Source organism: Schistocerca serialis, chromosome 2 (assembly GCF_023864345.2).
Source record: "Schistocerca serialis cubense isolate TAMUIC-IGC-003099 chromosome 2, iqSchSeri2.2, whole genome shotgun sequence".
NCBI classification, from domain to species: Eukaryota; Metazoa; Arthropoda; class Insecta; order Orthoptera; family Acrididae; genus Schistocerca; species Schistocerca serialis.
In genome coordinates this window covers 385,655,825-385,674,726 of record NC_064639.1, presented here as the reverse complement: position 1 = coordinate 385,674,726, position 18,902 = coordinate 385,655,825, and the positions used below count along the sequence as shown (strand labels likewise).

General features: G+C 44.9%; 1 protein-coding gene across 1 annotated transcript in view; it reads left to right on the top strand.

Moving 5' to 3' along the window:
• Window positions 1-344: 344 nt before the first annotated feature.
• Window positions 345-18,902, top strand: part of LOC126457206 (annulin) — a 478,708-nt gene continuing 460,150 nt past the window's right edge. Inside the window, exon 1 of the mRNA XM_050093306.1 lies at window positions 345-441. Coding sequence (XP_049949263.1) covers window positions 351-441 — 91 coding nt within the window. The 5' untranslated portion in view covers window positions 345-350. The remainder of the gene's footprint in view (window positions 442-18,902) is intronic.

Genomic DNA, 18,902 nt, shown 5'->3' with positions numbered 1-18,902 from the left:
TAATAACGGTGGTGGCATAGGGAACATTAACAATGTACGATGTGTGCTACATTTTCAAGCCGAGATAAAAGTAATTATCGATGCGACTGGGCGCGCGGCAGTAACCGCAGGTGCAGGCTGTCGGCTGCAGGCAGTAAACCGATAGGCGAGTAGCCGCGGGGCAGGACGGGTTCGCTGGAGCGGGCGACAGCCGGCGGCGCCTGCGGTAAGGAGAGCGCTCCGCTCGCGCCGGTGGCTGCAGCGGCCGGAGACGGCGCTGCTATATTTGCAAGTGGGAGAACAGGTACCGCGGCGGCGACGCCTGCGCGCCGGTCTGGAGCGTGCGCCAGTATCGGGCAGCCAGCCGCGCCATGAGGAGGGCCTGGGACGACTTCTGGAGGGCGCGCAGCGTGCGTGCGCCGCACCACCGCCGCCGATTCCTGCACCTGCCCAAGCCCACAGGTATCGTGCCACGCTGCCGCGCAACCAGCTGCTGCCACCCAGAGTCTAAACTGGACTCCAGATACTTCTGCGTGCACAGGATTTGGTACGTAGGACATCCGTACCTGCAGGAATGATGATTAATTTGGAAAGATCCGCTTCACTTTTGCTAATTATTTATTCAAACCACGATCGGTTTCGGTATTTTAAAATTGCATCTTCAGGTGTATGAAACTATTGTGTTTGGTAACAAGTAACATGCTGCCGGGCCAATCAGTGCAAGAGTTCCAATGAGTGCATTTTGGTGGAAACTGTTCGCCGTCGGTCAGCCGCATGGTAGGAACGCGAGCTAGTACAGTAGTAGTAGGAACGCAGGCGATTTCAGTAGGGGTAGGAACGCCAACCATTACAGTAGTAGTACGAACGTCAATCACCAGAGTAGTAGCAGGAACGTCAACCACTACAGTAGTGGGAGGAATGCCATCCGCTACAGTAGTGGTACGAACGACTACCACTACAAAGTGGTAAGAACGCCAGCCACTACAGTAGTGCTACGAACGCCAACCACTACAAAGTGGTAAGAACGCCAGCCACTGCAGTAGTGCTACGAATGCCAAACATTACAAAGTGGTAAGAACGCCGGCCACTACAGTAGTGCTACGAACGCCAACCACTACAAAGTGGTAAGAACGCCAGCTACTGCAGTAGTGGTACGAATGCCAAACATTACAAAGTGGTAAGAACGCCGGCCACTACAGTAGTGCTACGAACGCCAACGACTACAAAGTGGTAAGAACGCCAGCCACTCCTGTAGTGGCAGGAATACCAACCATTACAGTAGTGCCGGCCGGAGTGGCCGTGCGGTTCTAGGCGCTACAGCCTGGAGCCGAGCGACCACTACGGTCGCAGGTTCGAATCCTGCCTCGGGCATGGATGTGTGTGATGTTCTTAGGTTAGTTAGGTTTCATTAGTTCTAAGTTCTGGGCGACGGATGACTCAGAAGTTAAGTCGCATAGTGCTCAGAGCCATTTGAACCACTACAGTAATGTAAGGAACACCAATCATTGCTGCAGTGCAGCTGACTACCGGCGGACAGTTTCCGTCTACATGTAGTAACTGGAGCTCTTGCACTGACTGGCCCGATCACATGTTGTGTGTTACGAAATATGATAGTTTCACATACCTAAAGATGGGATTTTAAAATCCCGAAACCGGTCTTGATTTGAGTAAGTAATCAGCACAACTGAAGCGGATCTCTCAATTAATTGTCATGTCCGTGTGCTTATTGGCCAGTTTACACGACTGCACCGGAGTCTGGTCGCTCGCCGAATGGTTCATTTGTCGTGCAGTTTGAGCGTTAGTACACTTCTCGGAATGAATGACTGCACTTGTGCTGTCCTTGCATTACGAGACCAGCACTGTCGACGGTATCCGGACTGGTTCGACTACCGTTTTTAGCATAGTGTTTATTTCTTTCGTCTACCTTTTTTCTGATAGCGAGATACGTTACAAATAACAACGAGGCTAGTTATATTGTGTTTTTTATCAAAATACCTCAAGGTTATGAAGGCAGTTTTATTGAATTTTAAGATTTTATTCCGTCATGTAAAGTATTAATTCGCGGTATATTTAGTTGTCTCATCAGCATCTACATGAAATGCATCTTTGCGTTCCCGTAGCGCACTTCCTGACAACGACTACCAGTTACTATCTGCCATGAATATGGACCTCAAGATTAATTTATAACAGTCGTTTTTCATGGATGTACTTACTGAAAGAAGTTATTTTCCCACAAAAGGCTGTTTTTATACAGCTTTTAAACTGTTCTACGGTTTGGCGTACAAACAGAGAACTAAATAGTAATTTTTTAATTACTGTTGAGATCGCTGAAGCTCCGTATGTTAATCGAGCAGTACCTCATTTCACATGGCGTTCTACATAGTAATATGGACACACAGTATCAAGAGAAAACTCCTTAATTTTGTGAGCATTACTAACCGAACAAAGATGAGAAAAAGATTGGTAAAAGTGTTTGCTTTTATAGGACGTCGTGATCGGCTGTTTAATTGTTTTATCACAGTAATATCTGCCAGTTCACGCAAGTACATCTTACAATTTTGCAAAACCAAACGAAATGAATCCAAGTAACAGTGCACTGGTAGTAACGTTTTCATTAAAGTTGCCGCTTTCCTATAGCATACGTGAATTGCTTAGTCTAATATCTTTTTCTTGTTCTTGGCGTTTGTCCTGTATCTTCCCAGGGTGGCTACGTTATCTTCATATGGTCGGAATGTTACTCTGGATTTGACAACGTTGTACGTGCTGGCCGGATGCCTTTCTTGTGGCTCTCCCCCCCCCCCCCCCCCCCCTCATTCCCCCAGCCTACCCACTCCTCTCCTCTCGCTCCACGGCTGTGACGTAAATTGTGTACCCCATCTGTTTCCATCTAGTGTTATCCATGTGAAAGAATGAGAACGTTTTACAAATCCTAGTAGGATGTGGGAAAACGCCTAGAAACAACATCTAGACTGGCCGGCATACCGGCCCTTCTCGTTAATCAGTCGGGCTGATTCGATTTGGGACCGCCGCGCCTCCCTGAATACTGGAAGCGGCTATCCGGAAAAACCCAAAAATCTCACGAGGGCCGACAGATTTTTAGGTGACACGAGTTCACACTCTGATCAGTAGTCCCTTACGGGTCTAGTAAACAGAGCGCATCCAACGTCCACCCGTGTCAGTCGAAGTACTACAAACTTACATTTTTTATTGCAATACATTCACGTTAAGGTTTTCAGAGATTTGCACGTTTATGATAGGAAGCTGAACGGAAACTGAGAAACAGAGATTGCAATTAGCTCGCACAGCCACATTTTACCATCTTTTCTATCACGTATTATAGAAGATAAATCGTACAGATGTGATTTGTGACATCTGTCGCTTCATGTGCAGAAATGTCGAACACAAGACAGATTCTTGTATGTATTTTCAGTTACCGGTTTATTCCGTCTCTCCCACTTCAAGATAGCGAAGCACTTATAGCATGATTCACTTTCGTGCACTGAATCTTCCGAGTGTAAGTGCTCACTGCCATCTGCACACAGTCCCTATATCTCTTTCGCACTCAGGGAAGATGGTGTAAGAAGAGATTCACAACCACTTCTACTGGTACTCTATAAATGCAGCGTGTTGATAAATTTTCTATATAAGCACCATTCTTATACAAACATCAGTTACCAGCATTCCTTATGTTCATGAGTTGCCTTCCAAGTTCTTCTTCAGTGGCCCGGTGAGACACAAAGGGCTGGGTGTCTAACAGGAGCAGAAGGCAGGACATTCCAGGGTAAGAGATGTTGGGTAGTCTAGACAAGAATCCTGACATAGTATCCTCTAACTTTAATCGACTGTTAAAGAAGAATGTGGAATATAGAAGCTTAAGGCACGATATAGTGACGTAACAGTAGAGACATCTCGCAGTGTTCTCCCATCCTACAATGGTTTGATGGGTATAGGTGGCTCAAATGTTTCGGTAAGAATTTTGATGTTTTCGTATAAATGATTACATCGACATAATATGTATGTATATATGTATCAGAAGCCATTTTACTGCGCATGGCGTAGATTATTTCGTATTGATATCCCTCAGAAAGGAAGTATCAGCGTAGCACTCGAGAACGCCATGTTACACAAGATCTTCATAGTTGTTTTAGGGAACGCCATGACACTATTTCGCAAGTCTACCAAGTTGTAATTGCTGAAATGCATCGATACGAGCAGCTGTTTCTAACGGAAACGTTGTCAACTGGGTAGAGATCGGCTACCTAGCTGATCAAGTTAGGATTTGGTAAGTACAAACACAAGGAATAGAAACTCTCGGCCTGTGCGGCCGAGCAATATCTTGCTGAAACGTAAGCCCAGGATGGCTTGATATGAAGGGCAACAAAACGGGGCATAGAATATCGTCGACGAACCGCTGTGTTGTAAGGGTGTCGCGGATGACAACCCAAGGGGTCCTGCCACGAAATAAGTGATACCCAAGAGCATCATTCCTGGTTTTCGAGCCATGTAGCGGGTGACAATCGTGTAGGTATCCCACTGTTATCTGGGCGCCTCCAGACATGTCTTTGCTTATTATCAGGGCCCAGTTCGAAGCGAAACTCATCACAACTCCATTCCAGGTCGAATGTACCCGACATCTCTGCAGACGTTGTTGCTGGTGTACGGAGGTCAATGGTAGTCGGCGTACAGGGCACAGTGAACTAAACCCCCTTCCTGCGGGCCGCCTATTAATTGTTCTTGTGGTCACTAAAGCAGCAGCTGCAATTCGTATTGATGATACTGATGGATCCGGGGCTCTGAATGCCTCTCTGACGATTGCTCTGTCCCCGTGTTCTGTCGTCTCTCTGGGTCTACCACGTCCTTCTTGACGCGTGTTCAGCCATTCCTACCAACTTGGCAGAATTGTGGCATTGATCGTATTCAAATGTAGAGCGATTTGCCGATAACCGCTCATTTGAGCCGAACCGCACGTCGTCTCTCAAATGCTGACATCTGAAACCTGTGTGCGAGGCATAGTTAAAACAAATGGTTCAAATTGCTCTGAGCACTATGGGACTTAACATCTGAGGTCATAAGTCCCCAAGAACTTAGAACTATTTAAACATAACTAACCTAAGGACATCACACACATCCATGACCGAGGCAGGAGTCGGACCTGCGATGGTAGCGGTCGCGCGGTTCCAGACAGCGCCTAGAACCGCTCGGCCACAACGGCCAGCGAGGCATAGTTAATATCCAACTTAGTTGTGTTGTCATGGTCTTCAGTCCAGCGACTGGTTTGATGCAGCTCTCCATGCTTCTCTATCCTGTGCAAGCTTCTTCATCTCCAAGTACCTACTGCAACCTACATTCTTCTGAATCTGCTTAGTGAATTCATCTCTTGGTCTCCCTCTAGGATTTTTACCCTCCACGCTGAAGTCCAGTACTAAATTGACGACCCTTGATGCTTTAGAACATGTCCTACCAACCGATCCCTTCCTCTAGTCAAGTTGTGCCACAAATTCCTCTTCTTCCCAATTCTATTCAGTACCTCCTCATTAGTTACGAGATCTACCCATCTAATATTCAGCATTCTTTTGTAGCACCACATTTCGAAAGCTTCTAATCTCTTCTTGTCTAAACTATTTATCGTTCATGTTTCACTTCCATACATGGCTACAATCCATACAAATACTTTCAGAAAAGACTTCCTGACACTTAAATCTATACTCAATATTTTCTTCAGAAACGCTTTCCTTGCCATTGCCATTGCCAGTCTACATTTTGTATCCTCTCTACTTCGACCGTCATCAGTTAATTTGCTCCCCAAATAGCAAAACTCATCTACTACTTTAAGTGTCTCATTTCCTAATCTAATTCCCTCAGGATCACCTGATTTAATTCGACTACATTCCATTATCCTCGTTTTGCTTTTGTAGATATTCATCTTATATCCACCTTTCAAGACACTGTCCATTCTGTTCAAATGCTCTTCCAGGTCCTTTGCTGTCTCTGGCAGAACTAAAATGTCATCGGCAAACCTCAAAGTTTTTATTTCTTCTCCGTGGATTTTAATTCCTGCTCCAAATTTTTCTTTTGTTTCCTTTACTGCTTGCTCAATATACAGATTTAATAACCTCGGTGATAGACTACAACCCTGCCTCACTCCCTTCCCAACCACCGCTTCCCTTTCATGCCCTCGACTGTTATAACTGTCATCTGGTTTCTTTACAAATTGTAAACAGCTTTTCGCTTCCTGTATTTGACCCCTGACACCTTCAGAATTTGAAAGCGAGTTTCCAGTCAACACTGTCTTAAAGCTTTCTCTAAGTCTACAAATGCCAGAAACGTAGGTTTGCCTTTCCTTAATCTATCTTCTAAGATAAGTCGTAGGGTCAGGATTGCCTCACGTGTTCCAACAGTTCTACGGAATCCAAACTGATTGTCCTCGAGATCGGCTTCTACCAGTTTTTCCATTCGTCTGTAAAGAATATCCAACTGAGTGCACGGAAGAAATTGGTAAAGACTTTATTCCCCGATATCGACTCATCCCTGTTTAAATTCTTGCCAGCTGCACGGTGAAATATCGCTGCAGCGTCACAGGTTCATCCATCGGCCGCCAAAGCTTACAGTTCTGCATTTTTTGTTGATACCTGAATGAGTTTGTGACCAATTTGCATGACTCATTTTTTGTCTTAGAGTGTAAACTGAAGCTGTGTTGAAATGTTTACAGAAAAAAAGTGTTTCGTTCGCTTGCCTTACCCTAAATAATCCCCTACAGATATTTTTAAGGATGAGCTTCTTTTCTTGTGGCGTTAATACATTTGGCATCACTGAATTCTGTCAGAATAGTTTTAGTGGAAGCCCTTAGGAACAACTGTATGCGTCACAAGACACCACAGAGTTAGGTAAATCAGTCATGTCACCGGGAACTGCGTGCTAGAAAGGCTGGTACGTAACGTGATGCAGCAGCTTCTACCAGTGTATTTAACATTCTTGAACAAACGACATTACAACGTAAGGAACGCTGTGGCACTGTAATGAGGCATGTTTCCGTTGCACAAGAACGTTGTTTCTTTCAGTTATCTGAGTCAAGGCAGGCACTGATGGTGGTGTTAATATGAACGACAATAAAACGGTTCCTCGTGAAAATTTCTTCGACTGGACTTTGACGATATCAATAAAATTTAATTGAGTCTAGATATATTTTTAAATGAACATGCCATATAACTGGCTTCATGACACGTGTATTAAGTGATGTAATATACATACAATACTCTCTGTTATGTTTGTATAAGATTTTATTCAAAAAATTTAAAAATTCTTACAAGAAGTTATTTTTAAGAATTCAAAAATTTTAAACAAAACCATTTGTAACGTAGTCTAATTTGGATTACTTTTTGATATATGTCCAGACAGTATAATTGCATTGTATAATTCTCGGATGGTGTTTTGCCCTTATGCTTTGTATGATACGATGTATTTCTGTCCAATGTTACTACAGTGCCACTTGACGGTTGATAGTAACATTTTTGCTGTTTACTGCAGAATCTCAGTCTTTATTCAGCTGTTGTATGAACGTGCGCATGTATTGTCGATGCAATAAGCGTCGCATTTTATGTAAAGATGGCTTTATATTTGACATGCCGATACACTACGGTTTTCATGTTCTTATAACGTCTGTTTATGAAGTAATACGGCGTAATGTGCAAATGATCGAAACTTAATGACATGTGTTGCGTAATGTATATGGTATGTATCAGTGTCATGTAAAAATGTATCACTCCCCATTATATCTGACCCCATTGTGCTTACAATTGCGCCCTAATACGTCACAGATCCGAAGATGGCAACACAGTTTTCTGAAACCAGTAATAAAAATAAATGCTGTGCTACAGCGATCTTGGCTGTCTGAAGTTTTTATTTCTCATTTCATGAAAATTTATTTTTGTTATTCGATCTTTCTTGTGAACATAACACATCATTATTGTCATCATGTTGACGCAGATTGAAGAATAATGTAAGTCAAGTGTGAAATCGATCTATGGAGTCATTTCGTTTATATGTCTATTTGAAGCTGTATTTTTTTTGCCAATGAAAATCCATAGATGCTTGGTGAAGGTTTCTAAGAAGCCCATTTCTTCACTGTCGACTGTTACGAAAAGTGTTACTAAACTGAAACGTCGCCGTTTTTCCCTTGAACGTGACCCACGTGAATGACGTTCCAAATATACAATCAAAGATGAAAATTTCGAGGAAGTTACTATACGGTTTATATGACAAACACTTAAAAGTGTATCAAATAGCTGGTTACATGTGCATACTACGAGAAAGAGTTTGGTCCATTTTACATGAAGAATTAGCTATGAGAACGCTTTGTGCGCTTTATGAGTTTTATTTGTTCAACACTATCTGAAAGCAAGTAGTTACACTTTTTTACAAACTGTATGTGGACACTTTTAGAAAGAATCTGTCTAGATCCAACAGTTTGTCACCATGGAGTCGTGACTCCACAAATTCACGCTAAAAACTCAATAAACAACGGCTCTGCACCGAAAAAATGTGAAGTCGATTTCATATAGGATGCTAAAGGAATTATGTTTGTTGATCACCTTGCAATAACAGGAGAATATTGTACAACTCTGCTGGGCGGAAGAATGAAAAAAACCAATGAGAAACCTAGACTGTAAAAGAAAGAGAAAATCATCTTTGATTCGGACAGCTGCTATGGCAGCGAGAGGACGTTGGTGAATCCATGTATGAATTCTTGGCATCTTCACCTTATCCTCTCATATCCAGCTACTTCTATATCTAAATATATTGGTGGCTATAATTTTTGTTAACAGTCTAGAGACTGACTCTGTCAAAACAATAAGACCATTTTTTACTTAAGAAAAACAACCTTTCAGTGTCAGGCCAATATCTTTTCGCCTTGTTCTCCTAATGTCCAGAGAATCTGCGAGTTACCTTTCTGCTGAAGCGGTAATGCGCAGTGTTGTGTGTTCTTGGTTTACGAGACTTAACGACAACATCGTTTTTGCTGATCGTTAGTCATTACCTTCTGAAGTGATCTGCGCTGCATCACTTTCACCTCGTTACGAGACAGAATTGCTGAATTGGAAGACATGCGTTCGTGGGAACTTCCAGAAAGAGGTCCCCTTAGCTTCGTGAGCCATTGGCTCTGAGCACTATGGGACTCAACTGCTGAGGTCATTAGTCCCCTAGAACTTAGAACTAGTTAAACATAACTAACCTAAGGACATCACAAACATCCATGCCCGAGGCAGGATTCGAACCTGCGACCGTAGCGGTCTTGCGGTTCCAGACTGCAGGGCCTTTAACCGCACGGCCACTTCGGCCGGCTTCGTGAGCCATTATTCGAAACCGTTCGAACTACTAAGTAGCAAAATGAGAATGCCATTCGGCCAGGTGACGTCACTTAAAGAGGCTTGCACTATTCGAGAAACATCACAAAATTTTGTAGTAGTACATTCAAGCCCTTTTGTGGCCAACTACACTGACGGAAAAAAACCGCAAACCACAGAATAGGTATCAGAGAGTAATGACATTTCACGAAACTATTTGTGTAGGTAACATATTTAAGTGATTAACATTGCAAGATCATAGGTTAATGTAAGCGTGAGATAAACCATTGCAAATGTGAAATGCTGGTACATTAACTGGGCTGTAACCGCCAGACTGTTGACTGCAGCCGGCCGCGGTGGCTGAGCGGTTCTAGGTGCTTCAGTCCAGAACCGCGCGATTGCTACGGTCGCAGGTTCGACTCCTGCCTCGGGCATGGATGTGTGTGATGTCCTTAGGTTAGTTAGGTTTAAGCAGTTCTAAGTTCTAGGGGACTGATGACCTCAGATGTTAAGTCCCATAGTACTCAGAGCCATTTTTTGGTTGTTGACTGCAAGCAAGCAAACGTGCATGCATTGTGTTGCAAAGGAGCTGAATGTCAGTTTGTGGGATGGAGTTCCATGCCTGTTGCCTTGGTCGGTCAAAACAGGGAAGGTTAATGCCGGTTGTGAATGACGCTGGAGTTGTCGTCCAGTGATGTCCCATATATACTCGACTGGAGACAGATCTGATGATCAAGCAGGCCATAGCAACATTTCAGCACTCTGAAGAGCATGTTGGGTTACAAGAGCGGTATCTGGGCGAGCACTGTCATGTTGGAAAACATCCCCTGGAATGCTGTTCACGAATAGCACAACAGGTCGAATCGCCAGTCTGACATACAAACCTGCAGTCAGGGTGCGTAGGATAACCACGGGAATGCTCCCGCTGTCATAGGAAATTGCATCCCAGGCCGTAACTCCAGATGTGGTGAAACGTCCCCTTAGAAAAATTGTTAATTACTATGCTGATAAACTTCTACGTTATTTGATACAAAGACAGCTGAGTTAAACTCAACGTACTCAAACAGTTTTCTCTATACTTATTCTGATCATCAGTAAACTGACACACAATATTTTTAGCGTAACGCAGTCTGACTTTCAATAATCCTTACAAAAGAATGGCCCTGACTAACAATAACCTATACCTTTCATGGCAGCAATACAGCGAGCGCCAATACTGCCAGCTAAATAAAAGATTCTGACTACTGAAGGCACTAACTACTGATAGGCATAGTTAGCAAATGAAAGATTTTAATAGAGAACAAACAATGTATTTACCTTAATAATATACACTGCTGGCCACCGTAAATGCAACACCCTGAAGGAAGCATCCGAATCAAGTGAAATTTAAACCATGAGTTTGCAGCGATGAGATATGCAACTGATTAGAATTTCAGCGCAGACGCACATCACGCGCGTCTGTGGCGCCACCTCATAGCGCCATTTAAGGCTTGGCGATTTCGACGAGTGTACGTTCAGCACGTGTGTTTACCTTGTGGTTGTTTCACAAGACGATCAGTTATGCCTCGTAGACAACAGCGAACATCTTTTGATCAAGTATCCGAGTTCGACAGAGGAAGGATAGTGGCTTACCGAGATTGTGGATTATCATACAGAGAAATCGCTAGTCGTGTTGGACGAAACCAAACAACTGTAATGCGGATATGTGACCGTTGGATGCAGGAGGGTACGACGGACCGACGTGGTCAATCGCATTCACCTCGGTGCACCACTGCACGTGCTGATAGGCAAATTGTGCGCATGGCAGTGACGGATCGCTCAGTGACATCCCGAACCATAGCACAGCACATTGCGTCTGTGACGCATCATCCAGTGTCTGCGCGTACCATTCGACGCCGTTTACAGCAGAGTGGTCTGTCCGCAAGACGTCCATTGCCTCGTCTACCATTGACGCAGAACCACAGACGTCTCCGTCGCCAATGGTGTGATGACAGATGGATGTGGACGGCAGAATGGAATGACGTTGTCTTTACTGACGAGACACGCTTCTGTCTGCAGTACCACGATGGTCGGATTCGAGTGTGGAGACACTGTGGAGAGAGGATGCTGGACAGCTGCATTATGCACCGCCACACTGGTCTTGCACCGGGTATTATGGTATGTGGCAGTATTGGATATTACTCTCGCACGCCTCTAGTACACATTTCCGGTACTTTAAATAGCCGGCGCTACATATCCGAGGTGCTGGAGCCAGTTGTCCTTCCTTACCTTCAGGGCTCGGCCACAGCCATATTTCAACAGGATAATGCGCGACCACACGTGGCACGCATTGTCCAAAGGTTCTTCGTCAATAACCAGATTGAATTGCTTCCCTGGCCGGCTCGCTCTCCGGATCTTTCGCGGATAGAAAACATGTGGTCCATGGCTGCTCAACGAGTGACCCAGATTACATCCCCAGCTGCCACACCAGATGATCTTTGGCAACGTGTGGAAGCTGCTTGGGCTGCTGTACCCCAGGAACACATCCAACGTCTCTTTGACTCAATGCCGAGACGTGCGGCAGCGGTGATCTCCAACAATGGCGGCTACTCTGGCTACTAATTCTGGCAGGAACCACATGTCCAGACGTCTGTAAACGTAATCATTTGATACTTGGTCAACATGTTATCTACAAAATAAATTTTGTTGTGCTACCTCTTGTCTTTCTTGGTGTTGCATTTACGGTGGCCAGAAGTATATATATATATATATATATATATATATATATATATATATATACAAATTCATGGCGCCCATCTTTTCAAATTTCCTTTTTCTGGCGGACACACGGTCAGATCGTGCCCACATAGTAATCTCTCGAAACTCTGGCATCTCTCTCTCTACATCCACCACTGCTGGCGGCTCATCTCCAACTGCACAACGCTACGCGCTGTTCACAACCAACTGCCCAACACTACAATTGCGAATATTCTAACAATGCCAAACAGCCACAGACTGCACACAGCGCAGTCAGTGGTTTTCAGACAGAGCGCTACGTGTCGCTACCAACATAAAAACCTAAACAGGCTACTTACAGTAGATCCAGTGCGTCTAGCACGCAAGCTGGTTGGTTCCAGGCCCTCAGCTGGCCTCCTTGTAGCCAAGACACGGTCATCACTGGCCCAGTGGCAGTACCAGACCTCTACCTTGCTCTTGATGTGCTCTCGCTTGACACCATTGCAGTCGCAAATGGCGGTAGTTTCGGGCCAGTGGAATGCATGCTACTGGGCGTCTGGCTCGGAGCTGTCTTTGAAGTAACCGATTTGTAACAGTTCGTTGTGTTAATGTGGTGCCAAGTACTGCTAAAAATTGCTGCTGTTGATGCAGTACGATGCGCCAGAGCCAAACTCCGAAAACGATAGTCTCCCTCTTCGTAATGCCATGTGGCCGTCCGAAGCTCAGTAATCTTGCGCTGTGCACCCTCACGACTACCGCTACCAATAATCATGTACAGAGGTTACATTCCTGCCAATTCTTTTTGTAATATTGCAGAAGCAACATCCAGCTTCACTTAGTCCTATTACACGACCTCAACTCAGTGAGGTACTGATAATGGCGTTTTCAATGCCGTAAAGGCATTCTTGACGAACATTAACATACCGCTTCCAGACCCAAAGGTAACTAACGCTCACAACCATTACAGCGTGTATTTGAAGCAAACCTCTTTTGCATCCCCATAGTGGCGCTATTAGCGTGAAATCTGAATAGAAGTCAACTTTCAGGTGTCGAAACACGCTTACCAACTTTATGTCACGCAACTCCATCTTGGCGTTACGATTTTTTTCCCGTTAGTGTAGATTCAAATTTACTCGGTATCCATAGATATATCGTTGTGGATTTAGGTTGCTTTCGTCATTAGGGCTGTGGACGATTACCTTCTCCACCCCTCCCCATTCTAAGTTAGTGTTTTTCCTCCGATGACCTCGATGTCGGCATTAAACTATAACCTTCCTTCCCTACAGTGTAAGGCCGCGAGATTTTGACCTTATGAGTTATGATATTTACAGGGAGTGAGTACGCATACCACAAGCTGTGGTGACGTTAGATGTCTTAAGACTTCCACGAAAATAAGATTCTCCATCTAGTTATCACAGTGGAATAAGCTCCTTGATAGTCTTAGAGATAACTTTTGAATTGATAAAAGTTCATATCGAATACAGCATCATTTCGCTGCCACTAATCGCTCACGAAGTCATCAGTCTTGCATTTAATCAGCCGTTGCGTTGGACTTCACCTTTTTTTAATCTTTGTGATTAAAAACAAGATACGGAATAAATAATGCATGCAATTTATCATCCGTTATGGTCGGGCGGCGTTGTCGGCTATCTCCAGAAGACGTTTCCATTCACCTTGCGCCGGTTTCTTCTGGGGCAGATGTCTTCCTGAAGAGACGAGAAATGTTTTTCGGCTGGAAAAGCTGTAATAAAAACTACCTGCTATGGCTAGTCACAAAACGAAAGTCGTAAAGTCGTGAGATGAAAACTCCATTATACTGTCGCTTTAAAGGACACGTTTACCTACCGAGTCCATTCTATACATAGTTGCAAGACACAATGACTCTTGGTATCCGGTTTAAGATTTCAATCTCCCCCCCTCCCCCCCCGGCCACCCCTGACTCGAAGCTGAAGTCTACACGGATTTTAATGGTAAGAATGCTCGCTCAGTGCTTTGGACAATTCGCTTTGGGCTGTAGTTTTACGGTATGAGTGCGCCATGCGAAGTTCAAGTTATTCGGAACAAAGTCATAGTTCACAAATAAAAGAAAGGAATTTGTACAATAGTCATCTATGTCCGGTCAGTAATCCTTTCCGACACTCCACAATATTTTAAACCCCACAGCTACTCAAAATTAAAAGAGTTTTTACAGAGCTCAGTGCTGTCTCAATGTTGAGTTTGATCGTCACCAGTGGTGGGCGCTAAGAGTCTCTTCAAGCCCCAGGTACACTATGTGATCAAAAGTATCCGGACAACTGGCTGAAAATGACATGCATGTTCGTGGCGCCCTCCATCGGTAATGCTAGAATTCAGTATGGTGTTGGACCACCCTTCGCCTTGATGACAGCTTCCACTCTCTCAGGCATACTTTCAATCAGTTGCTGGAAGGTTTCTTGGGGAATGGCAGCCCATTCTTCACGGAGTGCTGCACTGAGGAGAGGTATCGATGTTGGCCGGTGAGGCCTGGCACGAAGTCGGCGTTCCAAAACATCCTAAAGGTGTTTTATATGATTCAGGCCACGACACTCTGCAGGCCAGTCCATTACAGGGATGTTATTGTCGTGTAAACACGACGCCACAGCCCATGCATTATGAACAGGTGCTCAATCGTCTTCAAAGATGCAACCGCATTCACCGAATTGCTCCTTGACAGTGGGAAGCAAGAAAGTGCTTAAAACATCAATGTAGGCCTGTGCTGTGATAGTGCCACGCAAAACAAGGGGTGCAAGCCCCTCCATGAAAAACACGACCAAACCATCACACCCCGGCCACCGAATTTTGCTGCTGGCACTACACAGGCTAGCAGATGACGTTCACCGGGCATCCACCATATCCACATCCTGCCATCGGATCGCTACATTGTGTACCGTTATTGCCGCTCAGGGTAGCCGCGTGGCCTAAGGCGCCTTGTCACGGCCAGTGCAGCTCCCCCCGTCGGAGGTTCGAGTCCTCTCTCGGACATGGGTGTGTGTGTTGCCCATAGCGTAAGTTATACACTCCTGGAAATGGAAAAAAGAACACATTGACACCGGTGTGTCAGGCCCACCATACTTGCTCCGGACACTGCGAGAGGGCTGTACAAGCAATGATCACACGCACGGCACAGCGGACACACCAGGAACCGCGGTGTTGGCCGTCGAATGGCGCTAGCTGCGCAGCATTTGTGCACCGCCGCCGTCAGTGTCAGCCAGTTTGCCGTGGCATACGGAGCTCCATCGCAGTCTTTAACACTGGTAGCATGCCGCGACAGCGTGGACGTGAACCGTATGTGCAGTTGACGGACTTTGAGCGAGGGCGTATAGTGGGCATGCGGGAGGCCGGGTGGACGTACCGCCGAATTGCTCAACACGTGGGGCGTGAGGTCTCCACAGTACATCGATGTTGTCGCCAGTGGTCGGCGGAAGGTACACGTGCCCGTCGACCTGGGACCGGACCGCAGCGACGCACGGATGCACGCCAAGACCGTAGGATCCTACGCAGTGCCGTAGGGGACCGCACCGCCACTTCCCAGCAAATTAGGGACACTGTTGCTCCTGGGGTATCGGCGAGGACCATTCGCAACCGTCTCCATGAAGCTGGGCTACGGTCCCGCACACCGTTAGGCCGTCTTCCGCTCACGCCCCAACATCGTGCAGCCCGCCTCCAGTGGTGTCGCGACAGGCGTGAATGGAGGGACGAATGGAGACGTGTCGTCTTCAGCGATGAGAGTCGCTTCTGCCTTGGTGCCAATGATGGTCGTATGCGTGTTTGGCGCCGTGCAGGTGAGCGCCACAATCAGGACTGCATACGACCGAGGCACACTGGGCCAACACCCGGCATCATGGTGTGGGGAGCGATCTCCTACACTGGCCGTACACCACTGGTGATCGTCGAGGGGACACTGAATAGTGCACGGTACATCCAAACCGTCATCGAACCCATCGTTCTACCATTCCTAGACCGGCAAGGGAACTTGCTGTTCCAACAGGACAATGCACGTCCGCATGTATCCCGTGCCACCCAACGTGCTCTAGAAGGTGTAAGTCAACTACCCTGGCCAGCAAGATCTCCGGATCTGTCCCCCATTGAGCATGTTTGGGATTGGATGAAGCGTCGTCTCACGCGGTCTGCACGTCCAGCACGAACGCTGGTCCAACTGAGGCGCCAGGTGTAAATGGCATGGCAAGCCGTTCCACAGGACTACATCCAGCATCTCTACGATCGTCTCCATGGGAGAATAGCAGCCTGCATTGCTGCGAAAGGTGGATATACACTGTACTAGTGCCGACATTGTGCGTGCTCTGTTGCCTGTGTCTATGTGCCTGTGGTTCTGTCAGTGTGATCATGTGATGTATCTGACCCCAGGAATGTGTCAATAAAGTTTCCCCTTCCTGGGACAATGAATTCACGGTGTTCTTATTTCAATTTCCAGGAGTGTAGATTAAGTAGTGCGTAAGCTTAGGGACCGATGACCTCCACAGTTTGGTCCCATAAGACCTTACCACAAATTTCCAATTTGTACCGTGATTCGTCACTGCAAACAACGTTTTTCCACTGTTCAATCGTCCACTGTTTACGCTCCATACACCAAGAGAGGTGTCGTTTGGAATTTACCCGCGTGATGTGTGGTTTATGAGCAACCGCTCGACCATGAAATCTAAGTTTTCTCACCTCCCGCCTAACTGCCATAGTACTTGAAGTGGATCTTGATGCATTTTGGAATTCCTGTGTGATGGTCTGGATAGATGTCTGCCTATTACACATTTCGACCCTCTTCAAGTGTTGGCGGTCTCTGTCAGTCAAAAGACGAGGTCAGCCTGTACGCTTTCGTGCTGTACGTGTCCCTTCAAGTTTCCACTTCACTACGACATTAGAAACAGTGAACCTAGGGATGTTTAGAAGTGTGGAAATCTCGCGTACAGACGTATGACACAAGTGACAACCAATCAACTGACCACGTTCGAAGTCCGTGAGTTCCGCGGAGTGCCCCATTCTGCTCTCTTACGATGTCTAATGACTACTAAGGTCGCTGATATTGAGTACCTGGCAGTAGGTGGCAGCACAATGCACCGAATATGGAAAACGTATGTTTTTGGGTGTGTCCGGATTCTTTTGATCGCATGTGTAGCAATCGCACTCGTGGAACAGATGCGCGGGAAAGCACTTTTTTCTGACTGCGTACATCCAAATGTACCAGTCGGCTTTTGAGTTTGACCTGTTCCATCCCGCGTTTTTTGTCTTACACTAATCACATCACCAAAGCACTTTAGATAAATTCTGTTATACAATAGGTTTCGGAAATTAATACCGTCTTTAAATGACTAAATCACTGAGTAAGTTTCTTGTTTCCCCAGTACCTTTGACTGGCGTCTTACAATTCATAAATTTTTCTGTTGTACATGACTTACATACGATACGGATTCATATTCCCACTCTGTCATACACTCATTTACTTACAGCTCCAACTCTAGAAGCCTTGTATGTACAAAGCTGAAATTAAAATATTTATTAGCTATTGACGTAATAAACGGCTGTACAGAATTCTGTTCCATATATTGTATGGAGAAGACGGAATTTAATTAATTATCACGTGCGTAATATTTCGCCGCCTGTATGGCAGTGACATCTCTCGGCAGGAGCTTAAGCACTAACATGGTTGTCACGGTTAAGCTATGACTCGCCGCATGGATGCAGCTACCAGCAATCGTCAAGATTTACATAATGCGATGTACAGCGCCACAACACAGTGACTTCTATCAGTCATTATCTCGTACACAAGAACAAGAGCCATTTGATGAGTATATAATGAAAAAATATCAAAAGATGAACAAAACCATGAAAAGTGTAATTCATCAACAGGCTTTTATTGATTGTTAATTAACTGCGAACATATTTGTTTACAAAATATGACAGAATATATGTGATGTCTTACGACAGTGAAAGAAGTCCTTGATCACTGAAGACATTGCCATAAGTTCCTCCAAAAAATCATAACACAACACAACACAACACAACACACACACACACACACACACACACACACACACACGTGATACTAACAAATGTAAATCTACCTGATGATGTAGGTTTAAACCTTTGAAACTCGGCGTGGAAATAAATGAACAGTGCCTGGTAAGAGTAAAGTTGTTGTTTCACTTGTTGTTAATTAACTACAAATCTGCGGTTCAGAACAGTAAAATCTTGCGTTACAGTTCGTTCCTACAGCGCAGGTCAAGTTCGTGCTGTTACAGAAGTATACACAATGTGTCACAACCAGAACACTTTTGATATTGTTGCTACAGTGTGGCATATATTATCCATACTTCGATATGCTCGACGTTCAGATGATAGCGTATTCTTTCAGTCATCACATTTGTATTTATCACCTTCACTTAGTAGAAGTGTATCCTACTGATTCCACAGCTCTATTAGTATGCATAGTTTAATTCGTTACACCTAGACTGCAACTTCCTGTTATACTTACACGGCGTCAGTCTAATTACGTTTCCATCGGTAAGTAATGATAAGTGATGAAGCCTTCTTCGATGTTTCCTCAGTACTATACACTTATATGTTGTCAGTTACTGTGATGATATTATCTGTTATTTTGTGCTCTGTGAGATTTTACACTGCATTTCTAACCTTCACATGTACCACCTCCGTAATAATGTGTTGGTACCACTGTGTTATAACATTATTTGTGTATGGTGCATTAAAATTTTTATAATTTTTTGCTTTAAAATTTTCGAATATTGGTACTATATTTTCTGTAGATGTAAAGTGTACTGTACTCGAGATTGAAGTTCTTTGCATTGTATGTGAGTAATGTATGTAAAATACTATGTAAAT